The sequence below is a fragment of the Ursus maritimus genome, unplaced genomic scaffold (genome assembly GCF_017311325.1).
Source record: "Ursus maritimus isolate PB19 unplaced genomic scaffold, ASM1731132v1 scaffold_2, whole genome shotgun sequence".
NCBI classification, from domain to species: domain Eukaryota; kingdom Metazoa; phylum Chordata; class Mammalia; order Carnivora; family Ursidae; genus Ursus; species Ursus maritimus.
In genome coordinates, this window is record NW_024424452.1 from 4486232 (window position 1) to 4498656 (window position 12425).

General features: G+C 50.2%; 1 protein-coding gene across 1 annotated transcript; it reads right to left on the reverse strand.

The window, feature by feature from the left end:
* Nucleotides 1-7996: 7996 nt before the first annotated feature.
* Nucleotides 7997-9054, reverse strand: LOC103670089 (olfactory receptor 10AC1-like). The gene has a single exon (XM_008698481.2). It carries the CDS (start codon nt 8972-8974, stop codon nt 7997-7999), a length of 978 nt encoding a protein of 325 aa, XP_008696703.2. The 5' UTR covers nt 8975-9054.
* Between the last annotated feature and the right edge of the window lie 3371 nt (nt 9055-12425).

Below are 12425 nucleotides of genomic sequence, written 5' to 3' on the forward strand. Positions count from 1 at the left end.
GAGCCTGCTTCTTCCTCTCCCACTCCCCTGCTTCTGTTCCCTCTCTCGCTGGTTGGCTGCCACATAAATAAATAAATAAAATCTTTAAAGAAGAAGCCCACATCCCTAAGATCCCTATAAAACAAGGGGCACGGCCTGGGACCCAGTCAATAATTTGGGCTCTGGAAACCCCGCAACCTCTCTTCATCAGAATGACAAGAAGGAGAAGCCCCCCCCAGCAAAGAAAAGACAGTGATTCTGTGGCCTCTGCCACAGAAATAATGGATATGGATGTAACCAAATTATCAGAAATGGAATTCAGAGTAACGATGGTCAAAATGATGAGTAGAATTGAAAAAACTATTAACGAAAAGGTTACTGAGAATATAGAATCCCTAAGGACAGAAATGAGAGCGAATCTGACAGAAATTAAAAATTCTATGAGCCAAATGCAGGCAAAACTAGAGGCTCTGACGGCCAGGGTCGCAGAAGCAGAGGAACGGGTTAGTGAATTGGAGGATGGGTTAATAGAGGAAAAAATGAAAATAGAAGATGGTCTTAAAAAAATCCACGCCCACGAATGTAGGTTACGGGAGATTACTGACTCAATGAAACGATCCAATGTTAGAATCATCGGCATCCCCGAGGGGGTGGAGAAAAACAGAGGTCTAGAAGAGATATTTGAACAAATTGTAGCTGAAAACTTCCCTAATCTAGCAAGGGAAACAAACATTCGTGTCCAAGAGGCAGAGAGGACCCCTCCCAAGCTCAACCACGACAAACCTACGCCACGTCACGTCATAGTGCAATTCGCAAATATTAGATGCAAGGATACAGTATTGAAAGCGGCCAGGGCAAAGAAATTTCTCACGTACCAAGGCAAAAGCATCAGAATTACGTCAGACCTGTCTACACAGACCTGGAATGAGAGAAAGGGTTGGGGGAGCATATTTAAAGCTCTTTCAGAGAAAAACATGCAGCCAAGGATCCTTTATCCAGCAAGGCTGTCATTCAGAATTGATGGAGAAATAAAGACATTTCAGAATCGCCAGTCACTAACCAATTTTGTAACCACGAAACCAGCCCTACAGGAGATATTACGGGGGGTTCTATAAAAGTAAAAAGGCCCCAAGAGTGATACAGAACAGAAAGTCACAGCCAATACAAACAAAGACTTTACTGGCAACATGGCAACATTAAAATCATATCTCTCAGTAATCAGTCTTAATGTAAATGGTTTGAACCATCCCATAAAACGCCACAGGGTTGCAGATTGGATAAAAAGAAATGACCCATCCATTTGCTGTCTACAAGAGACTCATTTCGAACCCAAAGATGCATTCAGACTGAGAGTAAGGGGATGGAGTACCATCTTTCACGCAAATGGACCTCAAAAGAAAGCTGGGGTAGCAATTCTCATATCAGATAAATTGGATTTTAAACTACAGACTATAGTTAGAGATGCAGAAGGGCACTATATTATTCTTAAGGGAAGTATTCAACAAGTGGATATGACAATTATAAATATATATGCCCCCAACAGGGGAGCAGCAAGATACACAAGCCAACTCTTAACCAGAATAAAGAGACATATAAATAAAAATACATTAATAGTAGGGGACCTCAACACTCCACTCTCAGAAATAGACAGAACACCCTGGCAAAAACTAAGCAAAGAATCAAAGGCTTTGAATGCCATACTCGACGAGTTGGACCTCATAGATATATATAGAACACTACACCCCAGAACCAAAGAATACTCATTCTATTCTAATGCCCATGGAACATTCTCAAGAATAGACCATGTTCTGGGACACAAAACAGGTCTCAACCGATACCAAAAGATTGAAATTATCCCCTGCATATTCTCAGACCACAACGCTCTGAAATTGGAACTCAACCACAAGGAAAAATTTGGAAGAAACTCAAACACTTGGAGACTAAGAACCATCCTGCTCAGGAATGACTCGATAAACCAGGAAATCAAAAATCAAATTAAACAATTTATGGAGACCAATGAGAATGAAAATACAACAGTCCAAAACCTATGGGATACTGCAAAGGCAGTCCTAAGGGGGAAATACATAGCCATCCAAGCCTCACTCAAAAGAATAGAAAAATCTAAAATGCAGTTTTTATATTCTCACCTCAAGAAGCTGGAACAGCAACAGAGGGACAGGCCTAATCCACGCACGAGGAAGCAGTTGACCAAAATTAGAGCTGAAATCAATCAAGCAGAAACCAGAAGTACAGTAGAGCAGATCAACAGGACTAGAAGCTGGTTCTTTGAGAGAATCAATAAAATTGACAGACCACTGGCAAGACTTATCCAAAAGAAAAGAGAAAGGACCCAGATTATTAAAATTATGAATGAAAAAGGAGAGGTCACGACGAACACCATTGAAATTGGAAGGATTATTAGAAATTTTTATCAACAGCTATATGCCAATAAACTAAGCAATCTGGAAGAGATGGAATCCTTCCTGGAAACCTATAAACTACCAAGATTGAAACCGGAAGAAATTGATTCCTTAAACAGGCCAATTAATTATGAAGAAATTGAGTCAGTGATAAACAACCTTCCAAATAACAAAACTCCAGGCCCGGACGGTTTTCCTGGGGAATTCTACCAAACATTCAAAGAAGAAATAATACCTATTCTCCTAAAGCTATTTCAAAAAATAGAAACAGAAGGAAAGCTACCAAACTCATTCTATGAGGCCAATATTACCTTGATCCCCAAACCAGGCAAAGACCCCCTCAAAAAGGAGAATTACAGACCGATTTCCCTAATGAATATGGACGCCAAAATCCTCAACAAGATACTTGCTAATAGAATCCAACAGTACATTAAAAGGATTATCCATCACGATCAAGTGGGATTCATACCTGGGATGCAAGCGTGGTTCAATATTCGCAAATCAATCAGCGTGATACATCATATCAACAAGAAAAGACTCAGGAACCATATGATCCTCTCAATCGATGCCGAAAAAGCATTTGACAAAATACAGCATCCTTTCCTGATTAAAACCCTTCAGAGTGTAGGAATAGAAGGTACATTTCTCAATCTCATAAAAGCCATCTATGAAAAGCCTACTGCAAATATTATTCTCAATGGGGAAAAGCTGGAAGCCTTTCCCTTAAGATCAGGAACTCGACAAGGATGCCCACTCTCGCCACTATTATTCAACATAGTACTAGAAGTCCTTGCAACAGCAATCAGACGACAAAAAGGGATCAAAGGTATTCAAATTGGCAAAGAAGAAGTCAAAATGTCTCTCTTTGCAGATGACATGATACTCTATATGGAAAACCCAAAAGAAGCCACTCCCAAACTATTAGAAGTTATAGAGCAATTCAGTAACGTGGCGGGATACAAAATCAATGCTCAGAAATCAGTTGCATTTCTATACACGAATAACGAGACCGAAGAAAGAGAAATTAGGGAATCCATCCCATTTACAATAGCACCAAAAACCATACGTTACCTTGGAATTAACTTAACCAGAGACGTAAAGGACCTATATTCTAGAAACTATAAATCACTCTTGAAAGACATTGAGGAAGACATAAAAAGATGGAAAGATATTCCATGCTCATGGATTGGAAGAATTAACATAGTTAAAATGTCCATGCTACCCAGAGCAATCTACACTTTCAATGCTATCCCGATCAAAATACCGAGGACATTTTTCAAAGAACTGGAACAAATAGTCCTTAAATTTGTATGGAAACAGAAAAGGCCCCGAATCTCCAAGGAACTGTTGAAAAGGAAAAACAAAGCTGGGGGCATCACAATGCCGGATTTCGAGCTGTACTACAAAGCTGTGATCACAAAGACAGCATGGTACTGGCACAAAAACAGACACATAGACCAATGGAACAGAATAGAGAGCCCAGAAATGGACCCTCGGCTCTTTGGGCAACTAATATTTGATAAAGCAGGAAAAAACATCCGGTGGGAAAAAGACAGTCTCTTCAATAAATGGTGCTGGGAAAATTGGACAGCTACATGCAAAAGAATGAAACTTGACCACTCTCTCACACCATACACAAAAATAAACTCCAAATGGATGAAAGACCTCGATGTGAGACAGGAATCCATCAAAATTCTAGAGGAGAACATAGGCAGCAACCTCTACGACATCGGCCAAAGCAACCTTTTTCATGACACATCCCCAAAGGCAAGAGAAACAAAAGATAAAATGAATTTATGGGACTTCATCAAGATTAAAAGTTTCTGCACAGCCAAGGAAACAGTCAGAAAAACTAAGAGGCAGCCCACGGAATGGGAGAATATATTTGCAAATGACACTACAGATAAAGGACTGGTATCCAAGATCTACAAAGAACTTCTCAAACTCAATACACGAGAAACAAATAAACAAATCAAAAAATGGGCAGAAGATATGAACAGACACTTTTCCAATGAAGACATACAAATGGCTAACAGACACATGAAAAAATGTTCAAAATCATTAGCCATCAAGGAAATTCAAATCAAAACCACACTGAGATACCACCTTACGCCAGTTAGAATGGCAAAAATAGACAAGGCAAGAAACAACAATTGTTGGAGAGGATGTGGAGAAAGGGGATCCCTCCTACATTGTTGGTGGGAATGCAAGTTGGTACAGCCACTCTGGAAAACAGTGTGGAGGTCCCTTAAAAAGTTAAAAATTGAGCTACCCTATGATCCAGCCATTGCACTACTGGGTATTTACCCCAAAGATACAGACGTAGTGAAGAGAAGGGCCATATGCACCCCAATGTTCATAGCAGCAATGTCCACAATAGCTAAATCGTGGAAGGAGCCGAGATGCCCTTCAACAGATGACTGGATTAAGAAGTTGTGGTCCATATATACAATGGAATATTACTCAGCTATCAGAAAGAACGAGTTCTCAACATTTGCTACAACATGGACAGCACTGGAGGAGATAATGCTAAGTGAAATAAGTCAAGCAGAGAAAGACAACTATCATATGATTTCTCTCATCTATGGAACATAAGAACTAGGATGATCGGTAGGGGAAGAAAGGGATAAAGAAAGGGGGGGTAATCAGAAGGGGGAATGAAACATGAGAGACTATGGACTATGAGAAACAAACTGAGGACTTCAGAGGGGAGGAGGGTGGGGGAATGGGATAGACCGGTGATGGGTAGTAAGGAGGGCACGTATTGCATGGTGCACTGGGTGTTATACACAACTAATGAATCATCGAGCCTTACATCGGAAACCGGGGATGTACTGTATGGTGACTAACATAATATAATAAAAAATCATTTAAAAAAAAAAAAAGAATCTGTAAGGTCAGATCAGCAGGGGATTATACAGAATCTGAAACTGGAAACTATCATGTGTTTGAAAGCTACTAAGACAGTAAATCTTAAAAGTTCTCATCACAAGAGGGAAAATGTGGCAAATGTGAGATGATGATGTTAACTATACTTGTGATCATTTGACAATATACGCATCTATAGAATCCTGTTGTACACCTGAAGTTAATGTCATGGTACGTGTCACTTATACCTCAATAAATAAATGAAAAAAGAACCCCAAACTCGAAACTTTACACATCTCAAGACTCGCAATATTCTAAAAGACTTTGTGCAGCAGGAGGGGTGAGGAGGGCCAGCCGGCTGCTGAGCTGCTCACACCGGCCCTGAGCAGCGGCCTGCCCCCGGAGATGCAGCCAGGGGCCCACTGTGCCTCACCGTTCACGGGGCCCCGGGGCCCCAGGGCCCCAGGGCTACTGCCCGCAGATGCAGGTGCACCCTGCTCCCGCCTGAGATGAACCGGTGACAGCCTCAGGCTCCAAATCCACCACACCTGCTCCTGCTTTGCCTGAGGGAGGCCCGCCAGCTGGTCAAGTGCAAATGGCTCCTTGGTGGCGGCTCCCACTCCAACGGGGTGCCATCTGCTGGTGGAGCCCCCTCCTGAGCCCAACCCCAGCTCCGGAGCTCAGCTGGAGCAATGTCAGCCCCGCGCACAACCACACACGGCCGAACATGAGGCGCCACAGGCCTCTTAAGAATACAAGACCTTCTCCTACCTGGTGGATTCGGGGAGGGGTGGGGGTGGCGCATCCAGTGCCTCCTGCCAGAACTTTCTGTGCGTGTCGGGGCATCCCGTTCTCCTCCTAGCACGGGCCTGAGGGAGACACAGAAGGTGAGAAAGCAGGTGGCGCGGGTGGGCAGGCGGGCGGACGGACGGAGACCCTGTCACGAGTTGATGACTCCATTCTTGAAGCCCCGTGGGGCCTGCATGTATTCCCTTCTTCCCGGGCTCCGAGGCAGCCCCCGGAGGTGGGCCACTTCTCCAGCCAACAGGCCGGGTAGGCAGGATCCCCCTGCACGGACTCTGCCTCTCAGACTTCTGGTGTCTGAATGGTTCTCTACAGGGCATGTTTTCCAAAAAGTTCCCTCCCACAGACCCTGGGATTCTGTCCCTGGTACAATCAGGTCTGCGGAATTTTCTGAATGTAGTTAGGATGTCAAGTTACAAGACTGCTGCTTCCGAGGCTCCTTCCATTGATTGGTAAGTTGGGCCCAAGGATTTGCCGGCTGAGGTTGTCAGCCAGCTCTGACACTGAGAACAGTCCCCAGAGGAGGACTCCATCATACAGATTCTTGCCCTTGGTCGGACTCCAGAGCTGTGCCCCTGGGCCTGGAGCCCACACGTGAGACCCCCACACAACCCAGAAGCTCGTCTATGGTTTGTTCCTCCCATCAAATGTTTATTAAGAACCGCCAAGTTCATGGATCTTGAACTAGAAGAACAGGCCGCATAGCTGCGTGGGGGGCGTGCGGAGGTGAGCGGGAAATGAAGCAGATGCTGAAATTGTATTTTGGAGTCGCAGCCGTTGTCATTGCGAGGAGGAAGGCAATGTCACAGGTGGAAGAGAGCGAGAGTGTACCAGGGGCATAAAGCAGCATGAGCCAAGGCAGGGCAATCCCGGAGGCTTGCGTTACTTTGCCAACAGCTGAAGCAGCTGTAGTTCATTTCACAGACAGCAAAGTGCACAGATCTGAAGTAAGTATCTTGATGAAGATCTGCACACACGTGTACCCATGTCAGTACCAGCCAGATCTGAATGTGGAACTTCTCCAGTGCCTGTGCCAACCCAGACCCTTCTCCTGGGTAACCCCCGTTACGGTATCACAGATGAGTCTGTCGTTGGCCCTTACGAGCAGGGAGGCATTCGGTATGTACTCTCTGTGGCTCACTTCTTATACTCAGGACTATGTCTGTGTCTGCCTGCAGGAAGACTGCTCTCTTTCTCGTTGCTGTGTAGAATTCCGTCACAGGAATATGCCACAAGTTGTTTGTGTCTATTTTTTGTTTTTTGGTTTTTTTTATAAGAGAAAGAGAGAGTGGGGCAGGGGAAGGACAGGGCAGGTAGGGGGAGAGAATGTTAAGCAGACTCCACACCCAGTATGGAGCCCAACATGGGGGCTTGATCTCACGACCCTGAGATTATGACTTGGGCCAAAATCAAGAGTCGGACACTTCACCGACTGAGCCACCCAGGCGCCCCATGTTTGTGTCTATTCCATGTTCATGAACATTTGGCCTGTTTTCAGTTTTTGTCTATTATCAGTCATGCAGCCATAAACTTCTTGTACAAGAGTACTCATTTCTCTTCAAAAGATACTGTGTGGCCACAATTCAGAGCAGTTGTTCTCAACCAGGGCTGACCTTACCCCTCGGGTGACATTTGGCAATGTCTGCTGACAGTTTTGAGCATCTCAACTGTGGGGGAGCGGTGGTGTGTTCCTGGCATCTACTGGGTAGAGACAAGGGCTGCGGAACATTCCACAGCGCACAGCCACCAACAAGGACTATGCAGCTTGAAATGTCCATAGATGCCAAAGAACTAGGCTGCAGTCCGATTTTGTAGTCCTCGTATGCCACACTCAGCCCGTCCTGGGGAGCTACAGATGGCTCTGGAATGGTGATTTTCCCCTCAGTGAGGGAGATTTCAGGACAGACACCACCTGGCTCGCACCGTTAGTTGACGTCAGCCTGGTGGACGGTCCCTGGCGTCCTGCCGCTGACCACCCGCTGCAGGGCACCCTGCACATCCCGATTCCGCAGCGTGTAGATGGCGGGGTAGAGCAGCGGTGTGAGGTTGACGTAGATGAGCGAGACCAGCTTGTCCTCCTCGAGGGAGCGGCTGCTCAGGGGTCTGGCGTACATGGCCGTGGCACAGCCGTAGTGGAGCACAGCCACCGTGAGGTGCGACGCCACCGTGTTGAAAGCCTTTCGGCGGCCTGCAGGCCCCCCAACACCCAGGATGACCACCAGCACCCTGGTGTAGGACAGCAGGATCAGGGCCAGGGGCAGCACCAGCAGCAGCAGGCAAGCTGCCAGCAGGACCTGCTCCTGCAGCTGGCGGTCCCCACAGGCCAGCACCAACACCGCCGGGAGGTCACAGAAGACGTGGTTGACTAAGCCCCCCTGGCAGAAGGGCAGCTGGAAAATGGCTGTGGTGAGCCCCAAGGCCAGGATAGAGCCCCCAACACAGCAGGAGGCGAGAAGGCACCAGCAGAGCCCCGTGGTCATGAGCTGGGGGTAGTAGAGGGGGCGGCAGATGGCCAGGTAGCGGTCCAGGGCCATGGCAGCCAGCAGCAGGCACTCAGAGCCTCCCAGCGCCACAAAGAGGCCCATCTGGGCAGCGCAGGTGGATCGGGCCACGGCCTGGCTCCCCGGAGGCAGCAGGAAGCCAGCGAGCATGCGCGGGGTCAGCACGAGCGTGTAGGCCACCTCGACGGTGGACAGTGCCCCCAGAAAGAAGTACATGGGAGTGTGCAGGGCAGGGTCCACGACAGCCAGGCCCAGGATAAGCAGGTTTCCCGCCAGTGTGGCCAGATAGAGTGGCAGGAGGAAGGTAAAGAGCAGCAGCCGCAGCCCCTGGGGCCACCCGGAGAAACCCAGGATCACGAACTCCTGTGGGGTGGTCCAGTTTGACTCAGGCCAGGGGCTCATGTCGGGACCTGTGGGATGACAGGCGTGCAGGCCAGAGACGAGGGTCGCGGTGACACATCCCTCCCAGAAAACACACAGACGGCCCCCACACCCCCCTCCACCAGGGACAGAGGGCTTTGTCCCCAAGCCAGCACCCTCTGCCCCCTGTTGCCCCCAGCCCAGTGTCCCCCCAGGAATTCAGATGTCTGGAGCCATCGTCCGCTCTCCCTCTGGCCTCCATGCCCTGTGCTCTTCCAGGTACCCGGGTGTCTCTGCACACTTGTCCACCCAGCCCCCAGGTCTGTCCAGCGTTCGCGGAGCCCACAGCCCCTGCACCCAAGGGGCCGGCCTTCAAGGAGGAAGGTGGGGATGGACAGCTGAGTGGACAGTGGCCTGAGGGGTCAGATTTCTGAAGGGACAGGCTCTTTCCTAAGCGGCTGGTTCTGGGGTATGGAGATGGTCACTCCTGGGACCCAGGAGTGAGGGGCTGGAGCAGCACTGGAATCTCCCGTCCACAGAGGCCTGTCCTACCGCCTGCACTTGCCCGTCCCAGGGAGATCACACTCCCGGCTCTCTGTGGATAGATCACACGCCCTCCTGTCCTCGCCTGCCCTGGCCATTGTCTTTGGTCTTATGTTTTCCAGCTCTCCCCTTAGCTGGACTCAGGACACCCCCATGGTCATCCTGGGCCCGTCCATTCTCTCTGATTCCATCCCGGGAAGACGCGCACCTGCTCCTTATTATGGTGGACAGCAGCGTTCGTGAGCTGCAACACCCATGCCCACGGCCCAAGCTGTGACATTCAGCCCCACACAGACCCACTCCCTTCTCTGAGCTGAAGACCCTCAGCACTGCCAGCCACACGCCCCGCCCACACTTCCAATTCAACCTGTCCCGAACTACTGCATCATTTCTCGAGGAAACTTCCTTGACCTTCTGTGGATGAAGCCAGTCCCAGGCCCAGCTCCGAAGTTAGAAGTCATTGTGGATGAGCCCCCCACCTGGGCCTTGCAGGACGACTGGGCAGGTGCACCACACACCTCTGGGAGCGCTTCCCTCTTCTCTCACCTCTCCAGCTTTCTCTCCCCTCAGTGATCACAGCGCACCCCAGCCAGCCCTCCTGCCTCCAGCACCGCCCACCTGAACGGCCCTCCAGACAACAGATGATAATTCTTGGCTTAACTCTCCCTTCTTTGTCCCCGGGGTTATATCTGAAGTCCCCTTCAGTGTGACTTCCGGCTTTGTCTCCTGCTGCACGCTGGCACCATGGGCTCCACGTGGAGTGGATGACTTGCCTGTCCTGAGCAGACCTGCCCCTGCACACGGGGGGCGGGTGTTCCTGGGACGCCCTGCAGTCCCCACATCACCTACGGGGAAGAGCTGAGCTGACGTCACACGCTATGTGTGGGTGAGGACCCCTGCCTCCCGGTGTCACCCTCTCATCCCATGATTGTCATGGCAACTCCACTAAACTCAGGCTCTTGGAATGGAAGGTTTGAGTCACATCTGTTGTTTGCTGAATTACTGTAAGCGAGGGAATTAATCCCCATTTCTCCCAAATGTTTGCCTCCTGTCTGTGTCCCTATGATGTCCCTGAGTTTCTGGTCCTGGAGAGGTCTCACCCCTTGATGACAGACAGTTGTCTCCACCTTCTGTTGGTTCTTCCCTTAAAGTGCTCCTCAGCATTTGTCATCAGTGCTGCTGTCAACCTGAGATGGGATCCACGCTCTCGGTCATCTTCAGGGCCAGTGCCCCCAAAACTACCAGAGGCCTGTTCGTCTGGCTGCCTTGCCATCCTGGTCCTGCCGTCCCCTTCATTCACTCAACTAAGAGGCATACTCTTCTTCTCTTTCTCTTCATACACCCAAGTCCTTAAAACCACACCCCTCGGAAGCCTCATTCAAGCTCACCGTCCCCGAGGAGCCTCAGCTGGCCAGACCGAATGGCTGCCTCCCGGCCCCCACGTGCGTAACCACACGGTGGATGTCCCTCAGGCCCCACCGAACCCCCCGCCCATCCACCCTCCGGCGGCTCCTTCCTGTTTAACGGTGCTCCCTCTCCTCACAGGAGGCTGCTGGTGCATCGAAGCCATTTCTGCAGAGCCCATGCCGATGGCCACCGCCCTGTGAGCCGTGACCCCGTCCCTGACCGTCTGCTGTGGGCGGGCGAGCGGGCCACCATGTGTCAGCCTGTTTCCTCACCTGGGAGAGGAGAGTTGGACCAGACGACCTTTAGAGTTTCTTCAAGTTCTGATATCGTATGGTTCTACTGCAAGTTGCGTGTGTGGTTATGCTCGGATGCCCAAGGTAAACTGTTTTTTAAAGGTATTTTGATGTTTCAAGAGCCCAGAAAGGAGTTCGAAGGGCATCGGTGAATCTCGAACGCTACATCGGTAAGGGAGGCTTAGACAAGGCCTAACGGTTGGCATCCATTTACGGATCTTCGAAGAGCCTCAGACCAGCGTACATATCAAAACAGCTCTTTCCAGCCATGCCAGTGTGTGCGCGCGTGTGTGCACGTGTGTGTGTGCGTGCGTGCACAGTGTGCAGGGCACAGGGGGTGCCTTCTGTCCCACCACCTGGCTCTGGGGTGGCCTCAGATAACAGGGGTGCCCGGGGTTGAGTCAGGAGCTTCGTTTCTAGTCCCACCTCCCAGTGGGACTCCAATTCTTCATCTCTCCCCCTTGATGGGCGTCGCAGGCCCTGTTGCCCCGGGATGTAATGTTATAGTTCTCCCCCTAGCAGGAGCCCATCCTGTGTGTCTCTTGGAGCCAGGAGGGCCAGTGGCACAAACAGGCCTTGGGGTTCACACACACCCGTTCTGTCTCAGCTGTCTCACTGACCAGCAGGGACAGCTCCGAGTATGAATCTCACGAGGCACCAGCAGCCTCCTTGGTCGTGACAATGGGCCAGCAGCGCGTCCGGAAAGCCCCTGGCACAGCCCTCCCTACATGCAGGAACCATATGGAACAGACCGCCAACATATCAACACATGCTTAGTCCTGTCCTGTGCTTCCTGCTCCCCGCGTGTGGGTGACATCCTGCCCTGGCTGAAGCTCTCTGGAGATCAGACAGCGAGTGGGAGGGAGGGGTGGGACTCGCGGCAACTGGGGAGGCAGAGGTGGGCTACAGACCAGTGTCACCTGGCCTCTGTGCCCTGAAGCCAAGACCCTGAAGCCTGCAAGTGCCGCCCTTGGTTCCTCTTCCCCAAATCCTCCCCGCAGCTCTTCTGCCAAGGCCTTCTGGAAAGTTGCCCGGGGATGCTGACAGCGCCCCCAACTTCCCTTTGTTGGCAACAGCCCTGCATTCCCTCCAAATGCCGAGGGGCGGGGGTGGGGGTGAGCGGAACCACAGTGACGACCCCTATGTGACAATCACTGCCACGGGTCCAGCCCTGACGGCGTGCTCTAAACGCGCCCCATGCACAGATTATTGGATCTTTGAGAGGCGCTGTGAGACAGACACGTCACTAT